This window comes from Argiope bruennichi, chromosome 4 (assembly GCF_947563725.1).
Source record: "Argiope bruennichi chromosome 4, qqArgBrue1.1, whole genome shotgun sequence".
Taxonomy (NCBI): domain Eukaryota; kingdom Metazoa; phylum Arthropoda; class Arachnida; order Araneae; family Araneidae; genus Argiope; species Argiope bruennichi.
Genome location: NC_079154.1, coordinates 82,448,937 through 82,465,980, shown reverse-complemented (window position 1 = coordinate 82,465,980; position 17,044 = coordinate 82,448,937). Strand labels below are relative to the sequence as shown.

The 17,044-nt window shown below is 31.9% G+C and overlaps 2 protein-coding genes across 4 annotated transcripts in view; one reads left to right on the top strand and one right to left on the bottom strand.

Annotated features, from left to right (window-relative positions):
• LOC129965493 (tubulin alpha-1A chain-like) overlaps window positions 1–7,628 on the top strand; it is a 35,764-nt gene extending 28,136 nt beyond the window's left edge. Inside the window, exons 4-6 of one of the 2 annotated variants that reach the window (XM_056079431.1) lie at window positions 368–630; window positions 1,805–2,069; window positions 6,254–7,628. In XM_056079431.1, coding sequence (XP_055935406.1) covers window positions 368–630; window positions 1,805–2,069; window positions 6,254–6,553 — 828 coding nt within the window. In that variant the 3' untranslated portion in view covers window positions 6,554–7,628. The remainder of the gene's footprint in view (window positions 1–367; window positions 631–1,804; window positions 2,070–6,253) is intronic. The other variant, XM_056079432.1, reaches the window with a different exon arrangement.
• A 1,046-nt stretch (window positions 7,629–8,674) lies between these two features.
• On the bottom strand, window positions 8,675–16,709 carry LOC129967122 (uncharacterized). 2 transcript variants are annotated; one of them, XM_056081807.1, is made up of 4 exons: window positions 16,570–16,709; window positions 13,805–14,115; window positions 11,825–12,294; window positions 8,675–9,937 (listed from the first exon to the last, which is right to left on the bottom strand). In XM_056081807.1, the coding sequence occupies exons 2-4, from the start codon at window positions 14,100–14,102 to the stop codon at window positions 9,611–9,613; spliced, it is 1,095 nt and encodes a 364-aa protein (XP_055937782.1). In that variant the 5' UTR covers window positions 14,103–14,115; window positions 16,570–16,709; the 3' UTR covers window positions 8,675–9,610. The 2 variants fall into 2 exon arrangements, with proteins under 2 accessions (XP_055937782.1, XP_055937781.1); XM_056081806.1 differs by having other exon boundaries at window positions 13,805–14,126; window positions 16,570–16,692.
• Between the last annotated feature and the right edge of the window lie 335 nt (window positions 16,710–17,044).

Genomic DNA, 17,044 nt, shown 5'->3' with positions numbered 1-17,044 from the left:
CCCTCATTTGCAATTATAGAATTATAATTTATAGTACAATATCCATAAACACAATTTTCATAATTCTTTCTTACTAAATTATATAATCTGATAACATGTATATACTGATAGCACAAGATATCTAGACAATGATCTTCTTTTACTTAAGTTATCATCTGATATTTTTAAAATAATTTTTCATTCATTAGAATTAAATGTAAAAACTTCAATTAAACCATTTTTGGATTTCAACAATTGAAATTCCTTCAAACTATGCATGCACATATAACCAATTTTTATTGCATGCACATAGTGAACTTTATCTTCCAAATAAGTTTTTCTCTCCCAAACAAACTTCAGTTACTAAGCTTTTCTGAATTCATTTCAGGTTTCAACGGCCGTCGTAGAACCCTACAATTCCGTCCTCACAACACATACAACCTTAGAACATTCCGACTGTGCCTTCATGGTGGACAATGAAGCTATTTATGACATCTGCAGAAGAAATCTGGACATTGAAAGACCCACTTACACCAACCTCAATCGTCTCATTGGGCAAATCGTATCCTCTATCACAGCTTCCCTCAGATTCGATGGGGCTTTGAACGTTGATTTAACTGAATTCCAGACAAATCTTGTCCCTTATCCTAGGTAAAAAAAATCAATTCAAATAGCATTATATTAGCTTTTGTTAGCTATTTGGAATATGAAAAGATAATTGTATCATATATTTCTTCTATTTAATTTGAAATGGTTTGAATTTCAAATTTTTTCAATTATCTCTTACAAGAAACATTTAAATTTTTCTTCTGAGGAATTTTCTAAATTGTTAACCAAAATTAAATTATTATTAAAAAAAAATTGAGAATTTTGCATGCTACCTTGTCTTATTTTGCTATCAATGAATGATCTTCCTTTTATCTTTTCATCGCTCCTACCGAGGAGCACCTCAGAAATGAGGTTGAGAAGCTTCCGGTATGGTGGTAGGTTCTCATCACCAAGGTGGGTACAGAAATTTTAGGGATATCCTTCCTCCTATCGATGACGGAATGTACTTCACTCGGGGAAGGTTGTACCGTGGCCGGTGATGGCGTCAATTATAGTTCAAGCCAATATTGCTGTCGAGGTGATCTGGTCATTCAGATTTTTCCGTGTATTCAGATCCGGTCGGAGTAGCCGGCTAAAGTTATGATTATATTTTTCATCAGCATGGTTCAAAATCACTCAAGTGAAAACAAGATCTATGATGAGAGAAGTTGAATTAAAGAAATTGCAAATAATTTTTTAAAATTATATTAGAGCTGCTGATTTTTATTTTCTTACTCTTCTTAAATAAACAATTCTTACCTAAGAAAATTGCGAACAAGAACAAAAGCATAGATTATTCTATTAAATCATGAATTTTTAAATAAATATTCTCAGAAGTATTTGTTTAAAATCTCATGTGTTTTGCTTCAGGAAGATAAAACTACTATGCATTATTTCAAATGAAATGAAATTACACCTACTTCGAATGTATTCACTTTCCCTATTTTCATAAACCTATTGTTTTTGATTTATTAGAAATATTTTCATAACAATAAAAAGCTAAATATTTTCAGACATAATAAACATCGGAATTGAAACTTCAAGACTTTCTATTTATTTCCAATTAAGCTTTTCCCATCCTTGTCAATGAACATTTCTTTTAATCGCCAAATAGCACAATAAATATGAAGTGGAAATAATATATTTCAAAGCACATAATTCAGCGCTTTTATTATTGTTTGGCATTTAGTTCAAAATTATCATGTACTTTATAGCAATAATTTGAAATTTATTCCAGGATTCACTTCCCTCTGGCCACTTACGCCCCTGTTATTTCGGCTGAGAAGGCATACCATGAACAGCTGACCGTTTCCGAAATCACCAATGCCTGTTTCGAGCCGGCAAACCAGATGGTGAAATGTGATCCTCGTCACGGAAAGTACATGGCTGTCTGTCTTCTATACAGGGGGGATGTGGTGCCCAAAGATGTCAACGCGGCCATTGCCACCATTAAAACAAAAAGGACCATCCAATTCGTTGATTGGTGCCCCACAGGATTCAAAGTAAGTAACTTAACAGAAGTGTTCAAAATTTGTATTTCGATTTCAATATTTTGAAAAATTTTCTCCTACAACTATCATAAACATCCAATTATCAACCACAAATATAAATGAAATCACCATTCAAAAGAGCCAACTCAATCTGTTCATTTTAGAGTAGAATAAAACTATATATGATCCTTTTTTTATCAGCTGATAAATAAATGAATGGAAGCACGATAGCAAAATAAATCTATACTAAAGCAGTTTCATCATTCAAATGTAAAAAAATGTCATCCAACGTCAAGATGTACCTATTAAACTTCATTATATCTAAGGATGCTACGGTGACTAGAAAATACCACTGTTAAAGCAGCGGGAGGGGTTTCCTGGTAATTTTCTCGTTTTATGTTATCAACCCTTATGTTATCAACCCTTCCACTTACATAAAATTTTGGACCTTAGCTAAGGCCGCGGTACCTTGTATCAACAATAGTGTTACAAATCTGTGATACGGCTTCCCAGCATAGTTGGTTCCATAGGAGGTCCCAGAGCTTGGCGACTTTGGCGCCAAAATAGATTATACCCGAAACATCGAGAATTTTCCCAATCCGTCCAGTAGGAACCGAGATACGCCTCGAACGTTCCTGATTGGTTGAGAGGCTTCTAACCCCGCCTCCTGAGACCTATAAAAGGAAGCAGCCGCAGCTGCCAGAGTAGTCGTAGTCGGAAGCGACAGAGAAGAGTAGTCGGAATCGACGGTAAAGAACTGGCCTTCCAGAGATTAGCGGAGCAGCGGCGGAGTCAAGTTAGTGCTGAATTAAGCTGTGCGCTACTGTCTGCAGTAAAGTCTGTTGTTTGCACGTCTCGGCTGAAGATAATTGTGTGCTGTATATAGTTGTCGTCTTTGTGCTGTCCTATCGTTTAAATAAACGTCGTTGTTTTATTTTTTACTGCCGTGTAGTGATTGAGCGTTCTCCACACCATATAACTTCCACTATCCAAACGAACCCCGGAAATTTCGTAACAATAGTTACAAAAAATAGGTCTTTGGCATGAATTTGGCAGTTTTACTGAATCTGTCATGTGAATATGTATTTTAGACGGTATTTTTCTGACCAATTGAAATCGTAATTTGACACGGAATTATATTTGTGCTCACAAAATCGCATACTGAATTTTCTTGACTTAAGACACTGGGTTTATGAATTGTTGCATTCACATGCATGCGAAAAGAAAAGAAAAAGACTTCCATACAAATAATCTTTTGACAGATTAGGTTGAAAATTGATAACAATCTACATTTTAAATGATAAACTCTGTACCATATTTTACCTACTTAGCTCTTTACATTTTGTAGTTATCAGGCTCACTTGTATTCGAACAACCAGCCAGCCAGACTTACACTACTGGTCAAAAGTATTGCAAGTTTGAGAAATTTCAAGTTTTTTCAAAAATAAGCCCCCAAAAGTAATATTTTTTCATTTAAAGTGATATTTTTTATGCCACTATATTAAATTAGTCTAAATGCAAGATATAATTAAGTTATTGAACAAAAATTATTTAATTTCAAAAAGAATAAAATACAAACAAAATGTACAGGTTATCAGAATCGGAATCCATTTTGGTCCCCAGGAATAAAATGAAGTAAAGAAAAAAAGTTCTTTTGATCAGAAAAGATATTAAAAGAGTTCAAGTTAACTGAAACGCATTTAATATTTGGTTGGGCCGGCTCTGGCTTCGATCACAGTAGCCACTCTGTTAAGCATGGAATCCACAGGGTTTTGCAATACTTCTTTCGGTATTTCATGGTGCCAAACTTTAATTATTGTTTCCTGAAATTTTCATTTTGTTCTGAGATTATTCTAAGTGATTTTCTTTTCCATTATATTCCATAAATTCTCAATGGAGTTTAAATCTAGCGAGTTTCCTGGCTGTGCGAGAACATTAATACCATGTTTTGCAAATGCAGCCTTAATATAAAATAACGAATGTTTCGATTTAGAGGTCAGAACGGAACTGAACTGAAATTTAAAATTAATTGTAAAGTTTGTCTTACCTATTTCGTTGTATGTCAGGATTCTAGATCTTGCTGAAATATCCATTTCTGCCTTGGGAACATGTTACGAGCACTACGAAGCAATTGATCTTTCAGCACACCAGCAAACTTGTTACCATTCATTTTTCCCTGTACAAAATGAAGACGTCAAGTTGACTGATATGACATGCACCCCCATACCATTACGCTTTCTGGGTGTTTTGGTGTACGAACCAGGCATTCTGGCTTTATGCTCTGTTTAGCTTTACGCCAAACGTGACCAGGGTTATCTGGCATTAAAGAAAAGCGACTTTCATCGCTGTATATAACTTATCTCCATTCCAAAATACTCCAATTTTTTGTACACTTTAGCCTACTCCAATCGTTTTTTCCACATTTCTTTCGTCATTACTGGGTTTTTTTCTAGGTACTTGTGCCTTGTAACGAGCTTCACAGAGCCACCTGCGAACTGTCCTGGGACTGGCAATGACAGACGTGGACTCTTGAAAGTGTAGCAGAACTTGCAAATCTATTTTTACGGCATAATTGTGTCAATGTAGTATCAGCACGTTTAGAAGATTACCTCAGGAGACTACTTCTATGTTTTTTTTATCTACGGTTGCTTCGGTTTTGAATCCTTTATGAGGCGTGAAACAGTCGACTCACTGCAGTTGCACCGATGAGCAATCCTAACATTTGAAATGTTTTCTTGATGCATTAGAATAACAGTCTGGCACTTCTCGCCAGTTAATTCACACATTTTAAAAAGAAATGCACAGTTTAAATTGGAAAGCAATGCACAGCGAACGCACTTCGACAGTGCAACAAATGAAATGAAATCCTTCGGAGGCTGCGCGAATTTATATAATAAACTACTGGAATGACACAATCGTTGCAGACGATTACTTCACAATGGATGACAAAATAGCTTGAAACTTCTCCCCCACGTTTATGCTAGAAAATATCACTTTAAATGAAAAAAAGAATATCACTTTTTTTTGGGGGGGAAGGGGGGTTATTAATAGAAAAAACGTGAATTTTCTCAAACCTGAAACACTTTTGACCAGTAGTGTATTTTGAATGGATTTCGTTCTAAATTAGATAGATATCTACAAATATGGCATTAAGTCCACGCACGAAATTTCATTCATCTAGCTAAAAGGGTTTTTGAGTTATTTAGACTCTCAAACAGACAGACATAACGCCAAAAATGTATTTTTCGATTCAGAGAAGTCTAAAAAGATTTTAAGGAGATTCCTTAAAATCTCTTCAAATTTTTTTTGACAATTACAATATTTATTATGTTTAGAAAAATATAATAGCGAAATTATTTCATAATAAAATTAGAGGCACTTGTGTATTATCGAAACTATGATGGCAAAGTTTACCGACTTTTTTCAGGATAAAGAAAATAGACAATGAAACCGGAATTGGCAATCTACTGAAGATCTGACGAATAGTTGTAATAATACACAGTCATAAAATTAGGGTATTAGATAATATTACTATAAGTCTTCATTTAAAATTCTTCAATTATAAATATTATTTATGGGATTTATGAATTTGAATAGGAAAACAAATTTAGTTATAATTCAGTAATGTGGGTTTCAAACATATTTAACTTCTGAGCTAAATTCAACTGAAAAATTTCAGAGCTGCAAAATCCACTCAGATCCATAGTGAATTACTTGAATTTGCTCTCATCCCCCCCCCAAAAAAAACTGATTAAGATCGATACTCAAAGATTGAATAGTGCCACGAAAGCTAAAAATAGTTGAACGACAAATAGATATGGATCTCGATTAGGAAATAGATTTCAGATAATAAGTTTATTTTATCGATAAAAGAATCACTGAGAATTTTGTTCTTTACAGTAAAACTACTAATAAAAATAAAAGCAAAAACACAAATTAAGATTAATAAAAGAAATAAAGGGAAAAGAAATTTTGCTTGGATCAAAGATAATTCTAGTATGTTCAGTTTTAATCTCAAATTATCATTTTACGTCTCCACTTCCTAAACTAATAACATATAGTAACAAACATATTGTGTGATTTCTGAAATTTTATACTATCTATTACTCCGAAATATTTAGGATAAATCGGATTATAATATAAACTAATTTTTCTAATATTTCGAGTGAAAATATTTTTTGCTTATTTTATTTTAGGTGGGCATCAATTACCAACCTCCTACTGTTGTCCCCGGTGGCGATCTTGCCAAAGTGCAAAGAGCAGTCTGCATGTTATCCAATACGACGGCAATTGCTGAAGCCTGGGCCAGACTGGACCACAAATTCGACCTTATGTACGCCAAGAGGGCCTTCGTACATTGGTATGTTGGCGAGGGAATGGAGGAAGGAGAGTTTGCCGAAGCCAGAGAAGACTTGGCTGCCTTGGAGAAAGATTACGAGGAAGTTGGCGTCGATTCCATGGAAGGAGACGAAGATATGGCAGGAGACGAGTATTAAATAAATGCTAGCAGAAGAACGTTGAAGTATTTCAATTCTCTTTTTGTCAATGAGCTTTTTTTTACTTCACTGTCGATTTGTGCTATTTTATACAATTTGTACTGTGCTTTTATTTGACTTTCAAAAATATTTTATATGCTTCTTTATTGATATTTTCAACTATATCTAGATTTAGATACCGAACTCTTCACTTAACTATAATATTCACAACTGAACTTATGTTAAAAAGTGTTTAGGAACCATGTCTGTCAAATGTGATATTGGATTCATAATTCCATGCCTATGTATTAGAGGAAGTTTACCCTAGTAAATAAATTGATTGCCATTTTTTTTTTGAAATTTTCTTTAAATATTCAATTTTTTTCTAGAATTGATGCATAGCAGTTTTTCATTTATGGTAGTTTGGTAGTTAATTTGCAGAAAATAAATTTTAAACAGTATAATATCGAATATGTGAATTTAAAAGTATCGAAAACTTTTTTGTATACCTATTACAACTGTGTGTGAATTGTTCACTTAACGCAATTGTCTGGTTGCACAGGATATATTTGGGGAAGACTGCAATGTTTTCGATCATTATTCTATTCTGTAGATTTTGTGAAATATAGATTAATTCTGATGCTGAGAAACCAAAGCTTTAGCTACGATTTCAAGTATAATGTGTGTAAGTTAGCTATAATTCTCCGTTCTTCATATCAGCACTCATAGGAAAGTCGAAGAACTTTTAAGCATTATGTAGTGCCATTGAAATGCAAGATTAATTTTAATATCTTAAATTAATATATTCTATTTCTTGTAGAAAGATAATCTATAAGGAGTTACAAGAAATACCGAATATGTCGATAAATGTTTTATGGGGTATATTTTTAAATGAATATGAAATAATTGTTCAGCAGTTACAATATATTAAATCTATTAATCTATATGTTGCTTTAAGTTGTGAATCTGATCAGTATACCAGTATTTAATAATTCAACAATTATTTTTGATTTAGAATTTTTTTAACGTTATGCACATGCAATATTTCTTGCTTGATTCCTTGTATTTGCTTTACAAATATTTTCTAGCTTTTGTACTTTCTTATACTTTAGCAAGACACTGTGATAGAAAAAAAATGTAACTTTTTTTTTTCCCCCGAATAAAGTTTTTTGAACAATCAAGAAATTTTATTGTGTCCTTTTGATGTCCATTTATCTATTTATGTATTCAAATTCTTAATGAGGTCAATATATGTATGATAAAAAAAATTGATAGTGTTCGTCGTATTCTTAAATTTTGAACCGAAGAATTTTGCCTACTTATTAACTCCGAAAAAAAAATTGATTTCTGCACTGTTTTTTTCGTCTGGTTATTCCGTGAGTTAAAAACATATTAAATTTTTTTAATTATAGACGGAATTACAACGGGCGTGTTTATAAACGCAAGGAATCATTTAGCATCCACTTGATATCTTTTTTTTAAAAAAATTAGTACATATAATCAATTCGGTGAAAAATCAACAGAATAAATGTAATCGGCCTAAGTTTTGCGTTTTGGAGTTGTAATATTTGCAAACAAATTGATTTAGTTCTAAAAGAAAGTGTTTATTATTATTATTTCGGAAAATTTGATACATCTAAACTCGAATCTCGAAATCAAGCATTTTCGACGCTCTTGTGATCAAGAATTAGTAAAAGGAAAATTATATAAAATTTGGTGCTAATGCTCCTCATCTATTGACATGCAACTATTCTCTTAAATCTTTGATTATTGGAAGGTATATGTTTATAGACAAATCAATAGCTTAATAATAAATAGTAGTTTCCGTTCAGAAAGAATTTTAATCATGTATATTTACTGATTGATAAGAATGTATAAGAGACTGATCAGTTCATTGTTTTGGATTCTTTTTTACAGAATATACCAGTCATATTTTTAATTTCATTAAAAATATGTCTGTAGAGAATTTATTCTTCTAATATTTAGAATTAAAAAGCTCCAGATTTAGTATATTAGCAATAATATTGTAGAATGGAATAATACATATTAATTCTTAAAAATATTTTTTAACAAATATTTTTAGGGGAAAATAACTTTAGAAGAAATGATTTGTGAAGCACTTATATAAAATAATGGAAAATATAAAGAAAAAAAATGAAATTTTTATACAAATAAGCATTTATCACAGAAAGTCTAAGAAAATCACACATTTCATAAAATACATGTCGTTTTCGCCAACATTCTTCTAGGGAAATAACAGGATTATCATAGAAATCTGCAAAAGTTGAAATAAGTATGATAGTAAACAAAAAAAAATCAAAATTATTTGAATAATTAATTTTTTAATAATCTTAAATGCATTTGTACAAATAAAATCGTTATTATGTATGTAAATATATATATTTTTTATTTTCTTAAAATATATAACCTCATTTGAGGTGATTTATAAAAGATTTTTGAGGCACATTTCAACTCTTCTGTTACATGATTTATGCACTTCATGTTGTATCAAAATTATTTTGAGCGAAACAATGTTGCTAGACGCTAATATTAATGTAAAAAATTCGTACTATATAAGGTGTATTCTAATATGTTATGATAAAATCCTTTTTACAGAATGATGTGTTATTGGAGAAAAAATTCGATTTGCTACCGATTTTAAGAAAAGTGTTTGTTAAAATATCTTGTTACTCTAAAACTATTCCAATTTTGGCTCTGTCTAATATGGAAACTGTGTTATCGAATGCAGAATTGTAGATGTGTTGACTGAATTTCATTAATCAGTTTAAAAAAATTTATAATTTAAAAAAGCAATGATTGCTTCTAAATCAATCAATGAAAATAGTCAATTTAGAATCTAGAATCTTCTGCTAGTAGCATTCTTCAAAATTTGTAGGTGAAATATGAAATAATTGTCGAAAAAATAGTGTTTTAATTTTCATATGAATTAAATATTCTTTAAAATAATATCACATCTGTAATCTGAAATCAAATGCGATTTTGTACACACAATGTATCACAAGTTGTAGTCCATGAAGACGGAATTATGTACTATTTAAAACCACAAACAAATCAATGCTAGGATGAATCACTCATTAAGTCCACATGTATTTGCCGTCTGTAATATTCATTTAATTTCATTATTTGTTGTCTTTCCTTCTCAAGGTCCTCTGCCACGTTTCTCATTTTGTTGGCCAACTCAGTTTTAGAGCCTTGATCATAATTCTTTGACGTTTTCATAAATTGATATATATCTAGCGCCACGAAAACTGCCCCCAGTCCCGCCGTTATTATCTGAGTAGTGCAAGAGGCTATCTGGGCACTGCTCGCAGCTGTACTTTGTAGGGCCGCTCCACTGATGCTCTTCAGAGTCTCTGGCCCCACAGTGGTCAACTCTTTGACGGCCTGAAAAAGAGAAAGTTATTTAAATATCTGTTCAAAGCTTTAACATATTCACTGCCATGATTGATGCTTGTGATTTGGACCACTATCTAATAAGATGCTTACTTATTTGCTCTCTTTTAATTCTAGTTGGGAAGAAATTATCTAATTAGATAGTATTAATGAATCACAGGCGATTCAGGTGCTGAACAACGTATTAAAACAAGGATATATATGAAATAAGCATAAGCTTGTTCAACTCACATCAAATTCTACATTGGTTGAGAACTTTTACTGTCACGCGAATGTGAATGACAACGTGTTAATCGCTTTGGAAAGTACAGTTTCATCTATAAATGTATTGAATTATAAAGAAGTGTCATTAATACCGTTTTAAATTTAAGTTTTTAGATATGAGATTGTTTCTTACTTGAACCTGTCGGTATCCTGTTAAAAGCGACTAAATCAAAAAGAAAGGCCGAGATAGCCTGGTTAGTAGGTCATTGGATTCGCGTCCCTTGGGTTGCGAGTTCGAACTCCGCCGGCCGAAGATTCCCCGCGTGCTTGGTGGCTGACGCGCGCATAAATCTGTCGTCGTCACAAAGTCTTCCATGTCGACAGCAATACCACCGGGTGTACTTGATCAGGGGTGATCGTTCTCTGATTCAGGTCTAAATTATGATCTGTGAATGAGTGAATGAAATGCGTGAATGAAGTCCACCCCGTAAAAAGGGTTGTGACGTGTGTGTAGTCAAGTCGTACTCTTGGCCCTAGTTAGCTCTACGATAAAAACAAGAGGCGCTTCCCCTCAGGCTTAAATCGGCTGTCTTCGAACAGCGGGCTTGTCCGTGACAAGTCCCATAAGAAACAACAAATCAAAAAGAAAAACCAGAAAAGGCGAGTTTGTCTTTTCTAGTTATTTTAAAATATCACTTCTTAACAGAAACAATTATGCATATCAATATAAGGGTAGTTTAAAGTATCTAGACTTTTTAAAGTATCTTTTCTTTTTTGTTTCAAAAATAGCATATTAAGACAAAAACAATATTAAATATTATTAAAGTGCTAGATGTGCCCAGATGTGTTTTATGTGCCCAGAAAGTGTTTTGAATTTATATAATTTCAGAAAGGAGTCTGCTGATATAGAATTTATTTTGGGCACATATTTAAGGCACCATAAAAGCTCGCGCAACTCAGAAGTTAAAGTGAAGCCAGAGTTTGAATGATTAGAAAATTATTTTTAAAGGGTAGATTAATTAGAAATTATTACATATATAGAATATTAAGTCTTACAATGTCAAGTCTTTTTCTTTCTTTTAAAAAAATATTAGAAAAATATCCGTCTTAATCGGTGGCTTATCAGGCGGATTTAAAGGTGGGTTTACACTGAATCAGCTATAAACCATCCAGTAAAACCACGCATGCGCAGTAACTGTTCAGAAGCAAATTGTCCCGTCAAGACAAGAACTTGCTATTGTCCGCTCTCTCAGCGCATGTGCAATCTTCCTTCTGCGCATGCGCTACTTACTGGACCTTTAAAATTAGCTGAATGTAAACTCACCTTAATATTGATCAATTTTTGTTTACTTTTAATGCACAGTGGGAAATGTTTTAATCCAACTCCCATCCGAATATACATTCAAAGGAACTGTGCAATATTTTTGTTAAGCTTGGCTTTATTCCCCTTTAAAGCCCCATATTTCAAAGAATTAAGTATTGTGCAACAATTCCACTTATTTCGTGGGAAACGGATGTTAAAAAGAGATTTAGAAAAGATTTACCTTATAAGAGTTCTTTAGGGTTCTCCAACTTCCTGAGCAGCAATAAATTGAAAAGGGAGGAAATGAGTTTAAGTACGCTTGGATCATTAACTAGATCACCAGAAACAGTCAGAAACTCCAAAATAATTACCTGAAAGAACTCAGACGAGGAAGAAAGAGTCGACGACAAAGTTGGCGCTTCACCGAACAAATCATCAGTTTTCTTTAGTTGGTGCAAGAACTCTTGATCTTCTGGATACAGACTTTTCACCAGAATAAGAATATCTTCAAGGGAATTGGCACCTTCTTTCAAATGGGAAAAACGCCTCTTTATCTCGTCGCAACATGGGGACGATCTCATGACTTTTTCGAGGTCTTCTAGCATAGCTTCGTTTTTCAGTTCAGATATGATTGAAATGACTTCCTGTTCGTGCAGTATTATTTCTTTAAAAGCTGCACTCAAAGCTTTCGTGTAAAATGCGTCGGTTTCTAGAACTTTTTGAACCTTTTCTGTGAGATCCTTGGTGAGGTAAACTTCAGCAATGCTTGCCCCAAGTGTCGTTGCAGAACCGGCCACTGTGCCGACCAGTCCTCCAGCCGATAAAGCCAGAGAAAGACCACCTGCAAAATTAAATTTATTTATAAAATAAATGGCTTGAAATTTATTTATATCGAAATATTTTTATATAAGTAATAAGTTTATATGAAACATACAATATTTTTGAGTTTTGTTAATATTCAAATGAATATAATGTTATAAAATACAATTTAGAAACTTTTAAGTTAAATCGCTGAAATGGATAAATATATCTGAGATATGACTATTTTCTTCAATTTGTCAAAACTCTTATGGTGATTCATTTCACGTAACAAATATAGAATAATTTAGAGATTACTTAAATGTTCATTCCTTTTCCCATCACCACTGAATTCTCAGATTGAGACATATTGGTTAAGGAACAGATATAAGGCATTGCCATGCTCTTGGAACTGATGCATTTTAAAATCTGCCATGTTGAGTCAAAGTTCTCTATATTATAATAATATGGTGATTAGTTTGGAGAATGGAATATCGATATAGAGGTTACCATTATTTTCTGATTTAAATTATGAAACCAAGTCAAAGTAGCTCTCGAATGAAAAGCCTGATATTAATATAAGAAATCTTACAAACTGGAAGAATATTATGCTTACTTGTGAGTTCATTTAAATTTATTTTTATGACTGACTAGCACATTTCGACGAAGAATTGTTCACTAACCCTATTAATATGATTAATTTAGTCACGTGAAACAAGTTTGATTAACTACATTCTATCGTAAAAGAAACTATTGTTTTAATTTATACATGTATAAAAATATAGAAAATTCTAATTGGTTATTTAAGCTTTCAAAATGGCAAAACAAATTGATGAAATTATTCCAACTAGCTAGAGATTCTGTCAAAGTTTTATTTTACGATATATCTTGAAAACTGCAAAGCGTTGGGAGATAGTGACCATAGATGACGTGTTTAAGAGTCATTGCAAATGTTTTCATATGAAATAAGAATTTGTTTTTTATTTTCCTATACATAATGCACCGTGAAAAGAAGTTTTTTAAATATATTTTCAGTTACTAAAGATTAGGAGGTGATCCTTAATGATGTATCTGAAGGTCATAATTTTTTATACGAAGTAAAAATTGGCGAAATTGATTCAGTAGTTGTAATGGAGAATTTTTTCTTTGGTTTTATCAAAAATATTCTTTAAGATATATAGATCTTAATTTTAAATGATTGTATCCCTTTAAACTCCTCAAAAAAAAAGCAGGTCAGTTGCACATTAAGTGATTGTTTATAGTCAGTAGTTGATGTATTTAAAATTTTGATGCTCTTACTGCCCAAAAGTCATAGACAAAAGATAAAAGTCGCATCAAATGGGGCAAAACTTTCACTTCTTACTAACAATGGGTTTTATTCTGTTCTCAGTCTTTCTAACAGATTCTTCTTATGAAATACCACAATGTCTGAGGGAAAATTGTTATTTGCTATACCGTTTCAGCTTTTAAAAGATCTCAGTTTAAAAATGCATAGAAAACAAACAAAGCTATTACATATTTATTTTTGTAAACTTTAAAAGTAAGCTATTTACCACTCATTGGAGCCAAAATCAATCCTCCAATGCCAGCCGCTCCTCCGGCGATACTTGATGATATGCCTGCGAGGGTGGCTAAGTTGACGTTTTGATGGTGCTTATCAATTTTCTCGGCAACCGTATTCAGAGTAGAGAGGACCTCTTGTCGACTGCCGCACCACACGTCCGACAATGTGATGAAAGTTTTCTTCGCCTGGTGGCAGCCTATCAGGGCCGTTTGTAAGCGAGAATTGAACTCTTGAATCTGCACCTTCAGGTCATCTCTTGTCTTCTGTTTGCTTTTGGCCACTCCCATTTCTACAGAGCAGCTGTAAATAAGCTTCAGATTATTCATTGGATTAATAAGAGATATTGACAACATAAATTGCATGATTAGAAAAGGAAGATTTCAAAGTATTAATTTGAAAGAAAAATATGTAGAGAGAAATTATAAAAATGCTCCTTGATTTGTATTCATTACAATGACTTGTACCGCTTTTTGAACAAAAATGCTTACACTAAAAATGCCGGTGTTATTTTGTTTAATTTCAATATATTGTTACATTTTAAATTGTAGTTTACTTCCTCTCTTTTACTAAAAGTGAGATTTTGATTAATGTTTAGTTTCAGAACAACCTTTCATTTAATACGGCATTTAAAATGCAGTTGCCTATTAAAGATACTTTTGCACTTCAAGCAGACTTGTATTTTGTAAGAATTTGTTTTAGTCATGCGAATGACAGTTTGCTTTTGATTTCATTTTAAATTAATTATTAATTTTTTTTATTTAAGACATTCACTAAGTCAAACAGAAAACGATGAAGTGGACTAAGGTTTTTCTTTAATTTACTGGCTTAACCTTCTGTCGTGTGTGCACATGTAATCGCTAATCTCAGAATTAAAGTAGTGAATTATAAAGTAAAAAGTGATAAAGTACTTCTATGCTTGGATATCAATTTAAGATTAGTTGATATGATTCACACTTGTATATTCATACATAAATGAATAAGAAAACTGTCGGAAATGGTCACCTGTAAACTTTCTCATATACTCTGTAATAAATAAACTAATGTATTATTTACCACATGATAATTGTAATAATAATTGACATAATAATTTACAAATAATAATTATTACCAAGGTGCTAATAGCACATGATATTTGGTGATTAATCATAATCTGGTGCTCGTGTAATCGATAATGGATAAGTATCACAGTACCGAATTTGTATTTTGAACGACTTTTTATCGGACCGAATGAAACCAAAATTTGAAACTGAACTACATTGCCTATTGAAATCACAGGTCTAAGTTTTGGATATTTAAGTCAATGCATTTCTGAATTATCTCGTTTGCATACTTGTGAAATACAGATCGACAGATGCTAACTTTTTGGTGGATTTGGTTCCAAATTTGATGCGTATTTGCTTGTTGCATGTTAAATTTGTTGTACAAAATTTTTTTCACAAAACTCTTTTTGTTTTGTAACTAGCGGCTAAATTTTTACTAGGACAGCTGTGTAAACAAACTTAATCTGTACGTATTTCATTCAAAACTTGATAAAAATCTACACATTTGGTTTAAAGGCCAAAAGGCCATATACTAGATTTCATCCGCCTAGCTTAAAGCATTCTTGAGTTATCATATCAAAAGATAGATATAATTCCAAAAATGTATTTTTCGTACTCAGAGAAGCCTGAAGCGGGGACATTCGTCAAAATCTCGAGTTCGAAATATTTAATAATGACACATCTTTCACTTTGTATACGAGAAAATAAAAATATGTAAAAGAATAGAATAATAAATGTAAAAGAATATATAATAGAACTAATGAAAAAATGCATGAATAAAAATAAATCCTTCTTGATTTAACGTAAGCAGTAAGTGTCTAATTAATAATTGATACAATGGAACATATCTAATTCAAACCAATGTAAACAAAATAAAATTTTGATTTATCTAAAAATTTTAATTAAGAAAAATTGTATTTAAAACGAATATGGTAAAATCAAACAATAACTTTTAAGTTAAAAATAGCAGCAAAAATTTAACTTTCATGTTTTCACGATTTTAATAAACAATATGTAATAAATAAATAAAAAATACTTAATTTTAACTATAATAAAAAAGTAATATTAATTATAATTATAAAAAAATTAAATAATAATTTTTATAAATAAGTGAACAATCGTGAAACATAAACAGTGTATAGAACATTTAATACAACATTTGTACGATAAAATTTAAAAAAAGAAGAATTCGTATTTTAACGCGCTAAAATCTTTTTAAAAATTATCTTTTTATTTCTTTTTTTATTCAATACATTGTCAGAAAATAGATATGATATAACGAAATCAAGATACAAACGTATTTAACTTGGAAACGAGAATAATAAAACTTTCAACAATTGTTAGTTTTTATTACAGATTAATTTAACTTCAGACAGATTCATTAATTTACTCCAGAGGCATTAATTTAAAATTAATTAATTAGAAATTCAAGAGAAACAACCTATAGAAATTTTATGAATTATTAAATGCAGTTTGTTGGAATGATGTTCGAAATTCTAATTTGTAATGACTAATTTAAACCACTATATTCGAATTAGGTTCTGCCGTATTAGTCATTTAATTAGAAATGACTCTACATTTCATTGCTACAATAAGAATCATGGCTATGCTTAGATTTAGGTAACAGTAACAAAACGAAATATATTGATGGTACTGAGATTTATTTCAAAAAATTTCGAACGTCACTTAACCACAAAGAAATCAACAGTCTTACCTTGTCAGTTAATCCGTTACAACAATCGCTACACTGTACTATTGAATAGATCACATCATCAACGGTTACCCATTGAATCGTCATACTCTGGCAAGGCACAGATGTCTTCTCTGTCTACGCTGAATTCTTCTTTACACTGGGTTCGGAATTCTAATTTTAACATAGTGTTGCGAACGTTTTACTGGAGGTATGACTCGGCGTAGACGTTGAGAGTGACAACGTCACGTATATTAGTTGTAAGAGGTATTGTGGTGTAAGTCGCTCCATCTTTGAATTCGCAAGTCTCTGGTTCAATATGTAGAAAACAAAGTTCATGGAGATCGCACATTTGTTCAAGAATAAAAAATATTTTGGTTGTTCGATATCTGGGTATTAAAAATTCACGCTATCGTTCCCCGTTTAAAATTTGAGATACTTGATAAGACTTGGGAAGAAAGTTTTAAATACTTCTTTTCAAATATTTCTTCTTCTTAAT

Excerpts from the sequence above, each read along its gene's own strand:
- LOC129967122 (XM_056081806.1), bottom strand. The coding sequence starts at position 16,653 with ATGACGATTCAATGGGTAACCGTTGATGATGTGATCTATTCAATAGTA. Across the intron at positions 14,127-16,569 it reads GTAACGGATTAACTGACAAG|CTTATTTACAGCTGCTCTGT; the intron begins GTAAGACTGTTG and ends AATAATCTGAAG. Across the intron at positions 12,295-13,804 it reads GATTTTGGCTCCAATGAGTG|GTGGTCTTTCTCTGGCTTTA; the intron begins GTAAATAGCTTA and ends TTAATTTTGCAG.